Below are 16,050 nucleotides of genomic sequence, written 5' to 3'. Positions count from 1 at the left end.
ACCCTCACAGCCCTCCCTCACTGACCTCCATGATGTCTTTAATGATTGGGGTCCACCGCGAGAGCTGGTAGGTCTGCTCGCTGATGCGCTCCTTCCGCTCTGGCTTGCTCCTGCGGCGCAGTGTGGACTGAGTGCAAACACACGTGACATTAGATGGAGTCAGGGGTCATCTGGGCCCCTGCGACTTTGCTGGCCCTTCGAAATTGCTCCTGAGGACTCCCTTCAGAGAGTCAGCACTGGCAGAGTACGAAGTGGGAGGGGTTTTCCTGGAAAAGTCCAGCGTGTGCCCCTTGGGCTTTTGCCCAAGAACTTGGAGCAAACTTGGTTCTTTAAAGCCAGGAAAAATGGCAAATGTGGGCCAAATATATAAGTGTCATTCAAAAAACTCCTTGTAGTGGGGTCCCTGGGTGGCTCAGTCAGTGAAGCATCTGATTCTTGGTTTCAGCTCAGGTCAGGATCTCAGGGTCATGGGATTGAGCCCTGCGTTGGGCTCTGTGCTCAGTGGGGAGTCTGCTTGAGATTCCCTCTCCTGGGACGCCTGGGTGGCTCAATCAGTTAGGCATCTACCTTTGGCTCAGGTCTTGATCCCAGGGTCCTGGGATCAAGTCCCATATGAGGCTCCTTGCTCAATGGGGGGACAGCTTCTCCCTCTGCCTGTCACCCCCCTGCCCCCGCTTGTGTGCTCGCTCACTCTAACAAATTAAGTCTTTAAAAAAAAAAAGAGACAGAGATTCCCTCTCCCACTCCCTCCACCTCTGTCCCTCCCCCCACTGGTGCATGCATTCTCTCTCTCTCCCCATTTCTCTAAAGTAAATACATAAAATCTTTAAAAAAAAAAATCCTGGTAGTTAAAAACATAGTTTGCTTCAGTTATAGGAGAAAAGACTGTTTTGGGTAGGACTTGGTCTTTGATTTTGCTTTGACAGTCTGGGTGCATGAGTAAACCATCTCCATTCCCATTTGGGTGCCTCTTGTGAAAAAGAATCTAAAAACACCAAACTACCTCCAGTTCTAGGTCCCTGGTCTGGGCTCAGGGACAAAGTTTTTGACTCTAATATTCCAAAAGAAGTACATTTGCAACTCCAGCTTTATAGCACCACTGTGTGAACAACTCCCCATAGGAAGAAAGTATAGAGTGAGGTTCCTAGCAGAGAGATCTGAAGAGTGCTTGGGCCTCTTCCTTGAGTTCTGGAGCCCCCCGACCCCCAGCCTCTTCTAGAGCATGCGGTGGGGTCGGGCTTCCCAGACAGCCTGCCCTGGCCTGGTTCTGAATCATCACCAGTGAAGAACCAAGTGGCAAACCTGCTTGATGCTAACTAAGCATTGTGCTCTCACCCTCAGAGAAGATGCTGGATGTGGGTGTGCAAAGGCAGAGCCAGACTGACCTCAAGACACAGAGAATGAAGCCAGCGTGACTCCTGTTTGAGGCTGGTGCAGACACAGCTCAGCTTTAATGACTCTGTGCAGATCTTGGTTCTGGGAGTAACACTTCTATTTTATTACATCTCTCTATACCTTTATTCCTCTGATTTTATGTTTTTTCTTTCTCAATGTTGAGTGTATGTATCATAAGCCACCTTAAGTAAATTGGGAGAAAAGATAAGACATGCCAGCTTCTCTTCTGCCTCTCCCTCCCCATATGCAAGGCTGGCGCCTTACATCAGTGACGATGGGCACCCCCAGGTGCGCCATGTTGGTGATGATCTCGCTGTCCTCTGGGGGGATCTGGGCGTGCTGGATCAGTTTATTCAGGTTCTCCTCAGTGATGCCTGCGAGAACAAAACCCCTGGTCACCACACCCAACCACCATGCATCACACACTCAGAAGCAGAACCAGTCGCCTGAGGGGGGACAGTGCCCCTTCTCAGGGTTAGTAGAAATGAATCTTCACCACATCGACTTTACTGTAAGATGAGGACAAAATCAGCATTTTGATTCCACTCTAGCCACTCTGTCCCAGGCTTTGACCACCAGCAACTGCCCCATTATGGTCTATATTTCCACCTGTCTCCTGCTTCTCAGCCATCCCTGCCCACCCCCACCCACATCGAAGTCAAGAGTCTCAGTGTCCATCTCCTGCACAATGGACACTTATGGGCAACTATAATGTGGGTAAAAATCAGTTATTTAAAGGCAGAGTTACCAATGTGATGCCAGTATCTGGCAGACATGCTCTCACAAACTGGCTTTGCAGTCAGTGGCCTCTCCCCGCTCCCACCCGTCTCTTCCAGAGATGCCACACCTTTATTACCTCTAGAATTAATTGCCTCTAGTTGCAACTCATTTGCTTACATTTCCCCAAATGTAAAGAGCCCCTGGGATCTCCGTATTAAATATCCTTTCCGGGGCGCCTGGGTGGCTCAGTCGTTAGGTGTCTGCCTTCGGCTCAGGTTATGATCCCAGGGTCCTGGGATCGAGCCCCGCATCGGGCTCCCTGCTCTGTGGGAAGCCTGCTTTTCCCTCTCCCACTCCCCCTGCTTGTGTTCCTTCTCTCGCTGTGTATCTCTGTCAAATAAATAGATAAAATCTTAAAAAAAAATATCCTTTCCATGTCTCCTAAACTACTTTTCTACGTTGCCTTCTCTCTCCCACCTGCCTCACTTGCCCAAGGATGGGCCTCTCCGCTCTTCTCCATCCCACCATTCCTACCATTCTTCAAGAAGATGTAGAGGAGGATGATGCGGATTTTGTCGTAAGTGCTGACATTTGCATCCAGCAGAATGGGGACGATGGCTCTCATGGGGTCCTTGATCTTCTCCCCTTCAGCATCTGTGCCCATGGCCAGGTCCTGCAGAAAACACACCACACTGGCCCCATCCCTGGCGATGGTCTGGATGGATGGGAACTATTAGACAACTGGTGGTCTGTAAACGGGATTTGCCACTTGGCTGGGGAAGGTCCTGTGTAGGGGCTTCTGCTCTCACAATGCCCCGTAATCAGCACTGGTGTCATCAGCATTGTTTTATATAGCGTCAGTGAAAAGTGATGACAGCCCCAGGGTTCACTTTGCAAAAACAGAAACCACCATGATTTTTTTGCCATCTTGTTTGAAGGTAGGCTGCTCCCTCCGGGTGAGTGCCCGTGTAGCTGTGCTGACTCCGTGGGTCAAGATTCAATCCTGGTGGGTCCTCTAGGGGTACAAAGCCCTGCTGAGGGATCGGGGCTGAAAGGGTTGCCTTCCCACACATGAAAAGCTTTGGCATTTTAAGGGGCCACTGCCTGGCTAGACTCTTCCCATGTGCTCCCGCTTGGCGCTGAAGGCCATGTTTTTTGAGTTTTGAGCTACTCTATGTTTTTGACCTGTTTTTAATCTTCCAACCACTTTCAGGGCGAGGAGAAAAACAAGGGCTCCCAAACTTGCAAATCCAACCCAGAAAGATGAAGGAGGAAAGAGGGGCTGGCAAAAGAGGGAGGATGAGAGAGAGCACAGTGACGGCCCCGACTTCACGACTCAGGGAAGAGTCATATCCACTGTAGAGAGGCCAGAGACGGTGGCACATCAGCCTCAGGAAACCATGAACCGTTCACTCTGTTCTCAGAGACCAATGGCTGCAACTCCCCCTGGAGCCCAGACAGGGCTTGCCTGAAGGTTCCCTCCTCTAAAGACCCCATGAGTCCATAACCATCATGGTCTCGAGTTCATGGTCTGTCCAGGTCGAGGAAGGTGGGTGCCCCCAGGCCCCTTCACCTCTCAGAGCTACCACCATCCTCAACAGACATTTGTGCAGTGGGACCTGAGTCTAATACTCTCTAAAGGTCCAATCAAATATAACAAGTTCAACAAATACTATGGAGCACTTCTGAAAAAATGTATGCTTTGAAGGATTCACCCCGACTGCATTTTTACTGATATAGGGATTTTCCAGACAGTCCAGTTCTTTTGCCAAGATCGCCCATGAAACTGATGGACTTCTGCAGGGTCACTTCCCCTTAGAAGAGCGTCAATGAATCAGGACAGGTCTGACAAACCCAAGCTGGCCTGTCACATCACGCCAGAAGATGCAAATCTTAGCTTCACACTGAGAACCTGAGCCATTCTTTCTCACTGCGGCTTCACACTTGCTTAATGCCCTCCCTTGCCTTGGAAGCTGACCCTAGCTGAGGAATGTTCTCACACTTGGAGAATGGAGGGCCAGGATTAGTGACTCCACACAACACTCCTGGAAAATGTGGCAGCATTGTTATTTCCTTTTGCTGATGAGGAAAATAAAGCAGAAATAGGCACATCAAACAATCAACAGAATTCAAATCCCAAACTGCTGACTTTCAGTCCTAATCGTGATCAGGGAGCCTGTGGGTGCGTTTCTGACATGCTACTGCACTAGCTTTTCTCAGCATCTAGGTCTCCAAAGCTGGTGTGGTCACAGCAGGAGAAGAATACACTCAGAATATAAAACTCAGCCAGCCTTGTCAGTGTAGGGCTCAGAGATCCATGTATCTCTCTTCAGACATTCCAAGGAGCCAGTAGAAAGTCAGACATGCAAAATCCAAATGACACAGCATTCCAGACCAATCTAGTCCCTACCATTGAGAGTGGAAGTGCATTGATTGGCTCCAGAGTTGAGACAACGTGATCTAGTAGACTTCTATATCCTATGATTCTGCGGGATGTTCAAGGTCAGATGTTACCATTCAGCTGGGTCAGTGGGCATGGCAGAAAGAGAAGGAAAAGGTCCTACCTGCTCCACTCGGCAGAGTTTATCCACGGTGCCTTGGTAATGCTTCATGCAGTCTTCGGCCAGGTGCAGGTGAGTCGAATACTGGGAAAAAGCAGAGAGTGTGTAATCAAGAAATCACTCGCTCACAAGAAATCACTCATGCAACATCTACTGAGCTCCTACAACGTATAAACACTGTGCAATGCCACGAGGAGATTCCAGCCTCATAAAGGAGATAAAACATGCTTTCCAGCAGGAACACAAATATCATGACAGAAAATTCTGTGTGTCAAAAGAGAGGAACAAATCGCATTCCTAAAGGAGGCAAGTGGAGGGAGGAATCCTTTATGAGGGTAGGGTGATACAATGGTTCTACAATGTGTCCAAGAATTCTTTGATACCCCTCCTTCTAGGAGGTGGAGCTTAATCCCCCCGCCCCCAACCCACACACCGAGTGTTGGTTGGATTCAGTGACTTGCTTCTAACAGAGTGTGGAGGACATGATGTAGGACATCCCAGGTCAGGACAGAAAAGGCACTGTGACTTCCTCCTGGCTCTCTCCCTCAGGTCACTCACTCTGGAGGAGGCCAGCTGCCCTGTCATGAGCACATTCAAGCAGCCCAGGGGAGAGGCTCATGAGGTGAGGAATTGAAGGATAAAGAGAGAAAAGGATGAAGAGGAGAAAAGAAAGTCATAGGAAGTAAGTTACCCAGCCTCACAGCTTTTCCTAATAAAACTGGAAGTTGATTAAAAACTTGTGGATTTCAATGTATCAGTCAGTACAGAGGGGCTCTGAGAGGTCTTACTGCAACTGTTTATACTCAAGATTCAAACCCATCATTTGGGATGGTCGTACCTTACTGAGCTCTTTCTGGTACTGGGGCATCTTCTTCAGCATCTGGGACAGGTCCCGCATGGTAGTCTACAAGGGGAAGGAAAACATATGGTCTCACTCCAATGGTCCTGACCTAGGAGGCTTTGCAAGGGTGGGAGGCACAGAGCAGGACAGGAGCCAGCACCAGACTTCCCGAGTGCATGCTCAGAAACTCTCGAATCTATTAAGCCCGAGATCACCATGGGTTTAGATTTCCAGGCCTCTGGTTCAAAAAATTATTGATCCAAATACCGTAACCATCTTATAGGTGGGGAACTGAACTCCAAAGGGTAGCAATTATGTTTTATTTATTGGACTAGAAAGTTACTGAGAGCAGAATTCTTGCCAGGAAAGAGCAATTTTTCTTCCCCGTGCTGCTTTTCTGCATACTCAGCTCAAGCAGTCTTGAAATTGAGTTCACATTTCATCCCAGCAGAAAGGCTACAGTTGTTAGACAGGTAGAAAGAAGGAAGAAGCTGGGAAAGGGCTGGGATGTGCACCCTGACAGGTGAAAGTTTACTTGCTAACTGTGTGACCCACCTAATTCCACTCTTAGCCAGCAAAAATTTATTGAATTACTACTATATACCAGATGAGGTGCTAGAGAGACAAGAACAGAACAAACAAAAAAGAGAGCTTCTTGCCTTTGAGGAGCTACCATCTAGCAGAGGAGCCATTCTGACTGAGATGATTAGTGTTCTTCAGGAAATCACAAGTGTGGCTGCATAGGTGCATAGAGGCACCTCACTAGTCTAGGGGGGAGTAGGGAAGGTTTCCCTGAGAAAATGATGACTGAGCCAAAGGACCAGGACTTCACAAGGCAAGGCCTAGGCAAGGAAGTCAGGCATGGCTGGAGCAAGGTGGTGGGTACAAGCAGGTGGGGGGCAGACCTGAGAGTCTGGGGAGCCTGATGGCCTGGTGCTATAAGGTGTGTCCATGAGTGAGTGAGACTTCTACTGGGAACAGAGTCACCAAATGGTTTTAAGCAAGCTTAAAATACAATCAGAGCTGTATTTGCCTTGACCACGATGGGTAAACCACCTCTGATGAACCCATGTCAGGGTAAGGAGAGGATCAGTAAGTTATGAATTCTAATTCCACCACAAGCTAAAAAAGGTTTTTAGTTCTTCTGGCTTAAACTGAATTATGATCTAAAACAGTAAATATTAATCTTCAGGGTAACAAAATGAAGATCTCTATAAACATCAAAAGATGAGGGCTCCGATCTCAATCTTGAATGCAAAAATAAGAAAAAATGATATTAGATGAAGAGGTGACAATAAGCCCCTAACTCATTAATCCTGTGCCATGGAGGCACCCTGCCAACCAGCTCCCAGAAAGAAGACAGAATTAGCCTAAAGGACATTGGAGCTCTAGTATGCATTTACCTTCTCTCCAGTATTCATTCTCTTGCTGGAAGAAAAATCTTTCAGAGAACGGGTGACTTCCCTAGAAGACAGAAGGAGGCAGCTAAGTTTCACAGCAATGCCTCGGGCCTCCATGTGGACGCTACAGAAGTGGTGCGAGATTCTTCCTTTAGGAATATGTGGCAACTTTTCCTGCCAGTAAGGTATGCAGTTAAAAGTGATTTGTGAAGAAGAGAGAGAGGGATACATCATTTTCCTAACTAATATTCTAAACCAAGGTCTCCAGAGGGGGGTGTACAGGATGATTTGAGAGAAGAAATTATTAGTACATCTATTTATGTTTACTTTACTCCATCCTTCTTAAATTTATGCTTTTGTATATACTGTAAAACATATATATTACTACAATTAACTATATAGTAAATTCATAAATAAACTTGCATATTGGAAATGTGAAGCAACATTTTCCTAAGGTTGAGTGATCCAAAAAGTTTGGGGCCACTTTATGAACAACTGAACTATCCAAGACTGTGTTATTTTCCCACTCTTCCTTGTGAATTTACTAAGGATATCACCAACTCAATGTAGCAGACAGAAAGTCTTTCTGCAAGGGGCACCTGGGTGGCTCAGTCATTAAGCGTCTGCCTTTGGCTCAGGTCATGATCCCAGGGTCCTAGGATCGAGCCCCGCATCGGGCTCCCCGCTCCGCAGGCCTGTTTCTCCCTCTCCCACTCCCCCTGCTTGTGTTCCCTCTCTTGCTGTGTCTGTCTCTGTCAAATAAATAACTAAAATCTTAAAAAAAGAATGTCTTTCTGCAAAAGCAGAATTTTCATTTATAGCTTAATTCAGGTGTTAGGGGCACCTGAATGGCTCATTTGGTTAAGCATCTGCCTTTGGCTCGGGTCATGGTCTTGGGAGTCCTGGGGTCAAGCCCTGGTGCCAGTCTGGGGGGGGGGGTCCCTGCTTAGCAGGGAGTCTGCTTCTCCCTGTGCCTCTGCCCCTTCCCCCCCGATTGTGCACACACTCTCTCAAATAAACAAAATCTAAAAAAAAAAAAAAATTGGGGGTGACTGGGTGGCTCAGTCGTTAAGCGTCTGCCTTCAGCTCAGGTCATGATCCGGGGTCCTGGGATTGAGCCCCACATCGGGCTCCCTGCTCAGCGGAAGCCTGCTTCTCCCTCTCCCACTCCCTCTGCTTGTGTTCCCTCTCTCACTGTCTCTCTCTCTGTCAAATAAATAAAAAGATCTTTATAAAAAAAAAAAAAGAAAGGGGCGCCTCTTGTCTGCCTTTGGCTCAGGTCATGGTCCCAGGGTCCTGGGATCGAGCCCCGCATCGGGCTCCCTGCTCGGTGGGGAGCCTGCTTTTCCCTCTCCCATTCCCCTGCTTGTGTTCCCTCTCTCACTGTGTCTCTATCAAATAAATAAATGAAATCTTAAAAAAAAAAGTTCAGGTGTTATAAACATTTTGAAACATCTTCAGAGCAAGGTACGGGTTCTATATATACACATCAGCTCTTGCTTGGAAATTTTAGGGATGACAATAGTGGAAGAAGATGACACACAGGCTATATAAAAGAAAATCGAATTGATGCAGTGTAATCTGGATCTTTCAATGGAAGGAACTGGCTTTATTTATTTATAAGTAGGCTTTATGTCTAACGTGGGGCTTGAACTCACGACCCTTAGATCAAGAGTTTCGTGTCTACTGACCTAGCCAGCCAGACACCTCAGGCACTGGCTTTAAACATTTAGTGTTTACAAAGCATTTCCTGAGAGCTACCGATGTTTTCTAAAAATACTAAGAGCCACCTGAACACAGAGTGGACCTTCTCACTTGGTGAAGTTGGTGTCCCTCGAGCTGAGATTAGAAGGGCTTCATCATCACCGGTTATCACGTGGGTGAATTCATCCACTGAGCAGCTCTGTGCTAGTTGCCCAGAGTGTGCACATGAGCAACTGCCATCTGGAGAAAAAGTTTGGCCTGTACTCTGGGGCGAGCCCTGGAGCTGGGGTGGTGGGGGTGGCTGGGGTCCCTGGGGAGAGGTGGGGGCAAGGGGCTCTTACTGGGACACTTCCGCGATGTGCTTGTGGCGCAGGGCTATCCAGAGGTCATCATCCTCGTCCAGGAGCACCTCCTTCACCCGTGCCTCTCCAATGCCACTTGTCTCGTACCTAGAGAGGAGGCATCCCCACGAAATTCATCCAACCGCCCCGCCGATTTGTAACAGATGAGAGCTTACGGGCCTCAGCAGAGAGATGTTCTCACGGATGATTCTACCACAGGCCTGCGGCCATCTGAGGGGTCACTGTCCGTAGCAGGTTTGCTGGATCAGCACCTGACACAGCAGCAGTTTCTCGGGCAGGGAGAGACCCAGAGTCAATGTTTTAAAATCTGCAGGGGCAGCCGGTATGTACTCAAGTCGGGATACAGGTGTGTTCAGAGCTACTTGTAAGGGAAAGTCAAAGATCACGCTTGCTCCTTCCTGGGAAGGACCAGGATACCATCCTCAAACATGTGGTACCTAAATTTTCAGTTTTAAAATCAGGTACCTGCAACAGGCCCTCAGCATATTTTTACATGTGAAATCACGAACATCTAAGGGAAAGCAAGAATTACAAGTACCAACAGGGAGGAAAACTGACATTCAGTCACATTTTTAGAACCTTAGTTTTGAAACCACATGAGAACAATACAGTCTGTTTCCAAAAAAAGAAAAATTAGTTTTTAGAAACTGAGTTTCGGGTGATTGTTACCAAGAAAAATATTGTTTATAATGAAGAAAACAGCTCCTTTGCAAATAAAGTAAGAAACTTCTGTTGATATATTATATTTCATGACCTATAAATAAGAAGTTTTAACTCCGAATAAGATATGCATACACATGTGCGCACAAAGACACACACACACACACACACACACACACACACACACACCCACACACCCAACATATGAACCCCTCGAGCAGGCTCTGAGCTGAGGTGACATGAGCCGTGAACTAAAGATCTAAAGTTCTTGTTTTCCCCAAACAGGCATGAGCTCCTGGCTGCTGATGCCACATAGATTTGGGAACTCACAGAAAAGCTTGCAGGTTTATTAGCAAGACTCTATCAATGCATCTGCTTTCCCTGGGATGAAAGACATCCTTTTTCTTAGGTCAGAGGTGCATTTGGTTTGCTTGCAAAGGTGTACCGGGTCTGTACACTTACTTGTATACATCATTTTCAATGGGCAGCAGGTCATAGCTCATAGCCTGAAAAGTCAATTCATGAAGCACGGGGGAGCTGGGGTCGAAGCCGCGGTCCAGGATCAGGAGCTGGGAGCGCGCCTTGTCTGGGCCCTGGAAGGACAGACACAGGGAAGGCTTTCACAAGCCACCCATACAACTCCAGCCTCTCCCACTGGTGCAGCTGCCCCTCCTGTAAAAGCAGCCCCAGGAAGTGACCTCTGAGATAAAACCTACTAAAATAGCACTGACTAGTTCATTTGCTGCTTGACAGGAACACCAGTAAACACCATGCAAAAATCCAGTATGTCTATTTCCTAATAAGGGTCCTTTAAAGTAGATCCAAAACTGTGGCTGAGGTCCAGAGTGAGCTTATGAAGGAGAGCACCACCTGGGTTTGTTATAAATAGGGTGACCCACCATCCAGTCTGCCTGGGACCCAGGGGGTTCCCAGGACCTGGGACTTTTAGTTTTAAAATTATGATAGTGATAGAACAGTTCTGTCCTGATTGCAGCGGGGGTTATGTGAATCTTTACTTGTGATGAAATTGCACAGAACCATCCACACATGCGAGTACACGTACAAACTAGTCAAATGTGATAAGGGCTGGAGATTGTGCCAGTATCAGTTTTCTGGTTTTGATACTGTACTTACCATTGAGGGTGTTCCCAGGACGCAGGACTTTCAGTGCTAACACTGGGAAAGTCCCAGCAAACAGACACAGGTTGGGCACCCTGGCTACACGGAGCAGAATCTGTATCTCCCCCACCCAAGGGCTCGAGCATCTCACTGAAGGCCAATGTGTAGGACAGTGGCACTCATGCACACTCTGTGAGCAACAGAACCCAGCTGTCCCCAGGACTGCCATACAAACACTGTGGTCACTTGGCGAGAGAGCCACGTGGACCAACTCCAGACTTACCTCGCCCATTGTTGGGTCATCGGCTTTGTAGGCATCGAGCTTGTCCTGGATTAGCTGAGCCAGCAAAGCATTGTCCTTGTATTCCCTGACAAAGGAGGAGTGACACAGGGTGAACTGGCCATGCACCCACCCGACGGCACTGACTGTCCTCAGGGTGGAAGGCAGGAAGTGCAAGGAGGGTCAGGGGAGATAAGCTTCACCTGTATTCTTCTTTTACACGGAGGATATATTCATGTAATACACATATAATTTAAAATGACAAATAAAACACTTTGCTCAGTGCCTGGAACATAAATGATTTTCTAGTTCCTTTTAAAAAAAAAAATCCAGGGGCACCTGGGTGGCTCAGTCGTTAAGCATCTGCCTTCAGCTCAGGTCATGATCCCCAGGGTCCTGGGATCGAGCCCCGCATCGGGCTCCCTGCTCAGCAGGAAGCCTGCTTCTCCCTCTCCCACTCCCCCTGCTTGTTCCCTCTCTCACTGTGCCTCTCTCTGTCAAATAAATAAATAACAACTTAAAAAAAAAAAATCCAAACGGATGTAGAGGCAGTCTTTCCCACTGGCTTCAGAAAAACCACCACACTTCAGCAGAGGGTCCTGGCCATCCACTCTCCTCCCATGATCAGGTTGTCTGAGCCTCAACCCACCCGATTCTCACTTCCCTCAATTGAAATCCTCTTGGGTCTTGTTTTGTGTTGTTGGCAGGTGACGCTTCTGCTGGTAGAGCCAGAAAGATGTAAGTGAGAGCCGGGGGACCTTTCCCCTTGGCCAGGCCTGACAGCACTTCCCAGGGCTCCTCCCAACTGTATAGAGTGTGTGGCTGCTGCCTGTCACCTGGCCAGGCTCAGTGCTGAAGCAGCTCCGTTCCCATTCCACTCCCTCCACGAATGAACTCCAAGCTCTCCCGATCCTGTCAGGAGATATGGCCTGGCCCCCATTTCTTAATTTCCACCGGGCTTTTGTCAGCGAATACCAATAATAGAGGGAGGGGCTTTTCCATGGCTGTACATTCCAGCAGACAAGGAGTCAGTAAGGACAGGCCGCCACAATGGTCCTCGGCACCACCAGTTCAGGCCCTTCCCTCCCCCTGCAGCAGCCACCCCCCGGGTCTCCCTGATTCACTGCTGCTCTCAGTCCCCCATGCAAATTCCCCCAAAGGTCCCCAGTGATAACCACTGAACAACATAATCCCAAGCCTGGCCTCCAAGGCCTCCAGGAATGGCTTCAGATTGGGCCCACTGAGTTGCCCTCCAGAGACGCCCCACAGCCCTCCACAGTCACTCTGCCAGAATGCCAATCCTCCTCAAATTTGCCCTTTGCTTTCCCAACTCCAAACTTCTATTCATCCCAACGGCAAGAGCCAACTGTCCACACAAAGTACCCTGTGCTCCTCATCGGTCTACTGAGATCTGAAACTGCCCTTTAAGACCTTGTTCAAAGGTCACCTCTGGTCTGAAGCCCTTCTTGACCCCCTCGGCTCAAAGGGCCCTCTCCCGACTCTGGATGTCCAGGCCCTTGTCCTGTGCTAAGGCACTGGTCTTGTAGGCCCTGTAGTTTAGGTATGCACAGCTTATGCACACATGTGTCAGTATGCATGTTACCCACACTTCTAGATCAAGGGCTTCTAAGCGCCGGGGCTGTGCCTTCAAGGTAAGTACTCTCTCTCCAGCACTAAGCACATAGCAGATAAGTAATAAGTGAGTGACTTTATAAAATCCAGGGAATATGTCCTTTGGAGAATTATCCTTGTATTTTATCTTACTCCAGAATACCTTCTACAAAGACGGTATTTGTTTTGAAAGGTTAGAAAGAGCTAAAAATCCACAGGAAGCCTGGATTGTGGTTACACAGGGGTTCACATTTAGCTATTCAGTAATTGAATATATATATTTCATGCCCTTTTCTGGATGCATTATTACATTTCACAATAAAATTTAAAGACTATCAAAAACACTGGAAGAACGATTATAATACAAGATACTTAAATCTTGACCCTCTTGAGACAACTGCCAGAGGAATCTCAAGACAAAAGGAAGCTACTCGCCCGGTGAGCACATGGAGGCCACTGAAGGCAGACTGGCGCGCTGCCTTACCCCCGATACCGCACAGCTGGGTACTCCTTCAGGGTGGCACACAGAGTTGCAATCTGCTCTGCCAGGCGCTCCAGTATAGGATTCTTCATCTGAGCCTTGTGGGGACTGTAGAAGCTCTGGAAAGAGTCCGCAGAGTCCAAGGAATACACCTGAGAAGGAAAAGAAACAAGAAAAAAAATTATATAATATATATCATGTTTGCATCCAGAATGGTGAACCGTTGGGGAATTTTCTCCAACCTTGGTAGTGAGTCTATAAAACATATTCTCATTTATTCTACAAATATGTCCTGGGTGTCTGTGGCAGGCCGGGCATTGTGCTAAACACTTGGGAACTATCAGTGACCAAAACATGACTGTCCTCGAGGAGTGTACAATCTTACAAAAGAATAACATAACCATAAACAATAAGCATAATGAAAAGTAAACTATATGATATGTGAGAAACTGGTTTAAGTGTATGAGAACAGGACAGAGCAGGGAAAGAATGCCTGGAGGGCAGCCGGGAGGGAGGACAGCAGGCCTCCTTGAGAAGGTGATGTACGAGCAAGGGCTTCAAGGAGGTGAGGAGTTTCTCACCAGCAGGAGACTTCCACATGGAGGCAATAGCTAGAGGCAAGGCCCTGAGGCAGGCATGTGCTCAGAGTGTCTGATGAACAATGAGGAGGCCAGAAGAACAGGAGAGGAGGTTAGTATAAAACCTTCTAGGCCATTATAAGTTTAGGTTTTTATAAGTAAGGGACAAGCTGGAAATCATCTGTGACTGGGGCAGATAAAGGAGCTTTTTATGGATTTAATAATTTCCTATCTTCAGTAATACACTGTCAGTATTTTTCTTCTTATTCTAGAAGTTTAAAATTTCCTCTTAAATTACCTAGTCTATCAGCTATCAGTATTTTCTCAGAATCTCACTTTTGTCAACTACCCTGATCTTCTAGAAAACCTGTGGTTTAAAAAAAAAAAGTTTATTACTTTTTAAAAATATATGAAATGTAATCTGGTTGAATATACTAAAGTTGTGTTTTGTTAAATCCAGGTAGGCTCACACAGAGAAAAAAATTCCTGCCTTTAAAGCTGGAAACAGCCTTGACGTTAAGTGCTAAGGGAAAGACACTGTCTTTAAGCGTTCATACTGTATGTTCTCCATCCCTCCTTACCCAAGAACAGGTCACTCTCTATGTCTAGAAGCTAATCTATAAAGATGCCATAAGCCACAGTCAACTTTTACAAAATGCCTAAGAGTTCTGTTAGTTTTGTTTCTTATTTGCCAGAAGACATGTTAACCGATCTTACAAAATGAAGATATAAATTTTGTACGCTCTCTCACAATCAGCTTCACCTTTACTGGCTTAAAAGCCTAGTTTTTTTCCCAAGGGGAGAGGTTTGTTGCCACGCTCCAGCAACTGAAGTGTTAACAGCCACTGACGAAGGCTACCATCTGCTCCTCCAGCAGAGCGTGAGGGAGGTGATCTCTGCACAAAACCAGTCTCCTGTGCAGCAGATGGGTGTTGTCTGATCCCTTCCCCTGCTCTCCTTCCCTGCTCTTTCTGGACTGGCTACCTTTAGTTATTCAAGGAGTCAGCCAGTAGAAGTGAACACTGTGAGCAAGGATGAAATGCACACAAAGAAAGGCGTGAGGGCTTTAAAAAAAAAAAAAGTCAGAAATAACTAGAGAGTAAGATGAGGGCCTCCGGCAGAGCCATAAGGAACACTTGTTTCCATTCCATCAACGTCCATTCAGCAATTGAGAATACGATGTCTTCCTCCCCCACTCTGCTTACTGCACCCCTGTCAGGACCTGCCAGAGCTCCTTACGGAGCAGCGAGGATGCAAACTTTCTACACACTCCCCACTCAGCCGCACCTGGGACTCGTAGGGAAGGAACGCAATGTTGATTTCCGTCAGAGTTTTGATGACTTTGGCTGCCCGAGATTTCACCAGCTCATTAAACAGGGCATCTGGACAAGCTGCAAGAAGCACAAAAGGAGGCAAGTTTTCCCATCCATTTCAACAGTTGCACACATCTGGGGGATTTTCTATTTTATTAGGAGTTTAAGAAGGCAACTAGAAAGTTCGTCCCATCCTAGAATATCCCCAATCTCTAGAGTACAAAAGGAATGTAAAACCACCTAAAAGGCCCTCAACATCTAACAGAAGCAAATGGCAAAAAAGATACTGAGATACTGAGAGCTAATAAGCTAATAAAACTACTTTCTGATATCAAGGAAAGGAAAAAACCCAAGGGATGAGGAAAAGGCCTGTGATACGAACAGACATCACACATCTGACAAGTTTATGAAAAATGCAACAAGGAAAAATGACACCACTGGCAAGGTGGTGCAGGCATTTCTCTGGGACACCTGCAGGAGCTCGGCTGCACAAGAGACCCACTTGATGGGGAAACTGGGACTGCCAGGGGCTCTCCCGGGCCAGACAAATGGGTTTGCATTCTCAGAAATGCATTTTTGGTTTATTATTACTAATGTCACCTCTCTGCTCCTTTTTTATGCATATTCAAATAGTATACAATTACTCTTTGCAAGAACCTTTCCCATTTTCTCAGTGGTGAGCTCTGTGGGGCTTTCCCTAAAGAGAAGAATGGTGGGAGCACTGCTGTTGCTGAAGTTTTAAGCTAGCCAGCTCGACTCCTCTCTCTTTGCTATTAACAAAATTGACCAAGACGATTCTGCACTAGGCTCCATGCGCAAAACCTCCACAAAATAAGAAAGTGAATTCCAGGACAATGATGCAGTTTCCGTCTGCTACCATCACCGCCAGACTGGACTATTTTTGTAGTTGAAAAACTGATGGAAATACAACAGCTTATGGTGATACCTGGAAGTCTATACAGTGAAACATCAAAGCTAGCACTGGAAAATTATTCTCAGCATTAAACCCTCTAGTCCTTAGAAGA

General features: G+C 47.1%; 1 protein-coding gene across 1 annotated transcript in view; it reads right to left on the bottom strand.

Moving 5' to 3' along the window:
- Positions 1 to 16,050, bottom strand: part of STXBP1 (syntaxin binding protein 1) — a 69,739-nt gene that overhangs the window by 13,947 nt on the left and 39,742 nt on the right. The window contains exons 6-16 of the mRNA XM_028107650.2: positions 15,000 to 15,103; positions 13,138 to 13,286; positions 11,046 to 11,130; positions 10,106 to 10,236; positions 8,963 to 9,070; positions 6,921 to 6,981; positions 5,515 to 5,580; positions 4,680 to 4,760; positions 2,650 to 2,788; positions 1,660 to 1,769; positions 26 to 127 (exon numbers count right to left, since the gene is read on the bottom strand). Of these exons, the coding sequence (XP_027963451.1) occupies positions 26 to 127; positions 1,660 to 1,769; positions 2,650 to 2,788; positions 4,680 to 4,760; positions 5,515 to 5,580; positions 6,921 to 6,981; positions 8,963 to 9,070; positions 10,106 to 10,236; positions 11,046 to 11,130; positions 13,138 to 13,286; positions 15,000 to 15,103 (1,136 nt within the window). The remainder of the gene's footprint in view (positions 1 to 25; positions 128 to 1,659; positions 1,770 to 2,649; positions 2,789 to 4,679; positions 4,761 to 5,514; positions 5,581 to 6,920; positions 6,982 to 8,962; positions 9,071 to 10,105; positions 10,237 to 11,045; positions 11,131 to 13,137; positions 13,287 to 14,999; positions 15,104 to 16,050) is intronic.

This window comes from Eumetopias jubatus, unplaced genomic scaffold (assembly GCF_037043125.1).
Source record: "Eumetopias jubatus isolate StellerSeaLion01/CBP00866 unplaced genomic scaffold, mEumJub1_p1.0 scaffold_15, whole genome shotgun sequence".
In the NCBI taxonomy this organism is placed as follows: domain Eukaryota; kingdom Metazoa; phylum Chordata; class Mammalia; order Carnivora; family Otariidae; genus Eumetopias; species Eumetopias jubatus.
The sequence above is the reverse complement of the archived record's forward strand: the minus strand, read 5'-3'. Positions and strand labels throughout refer to the sequence as shown.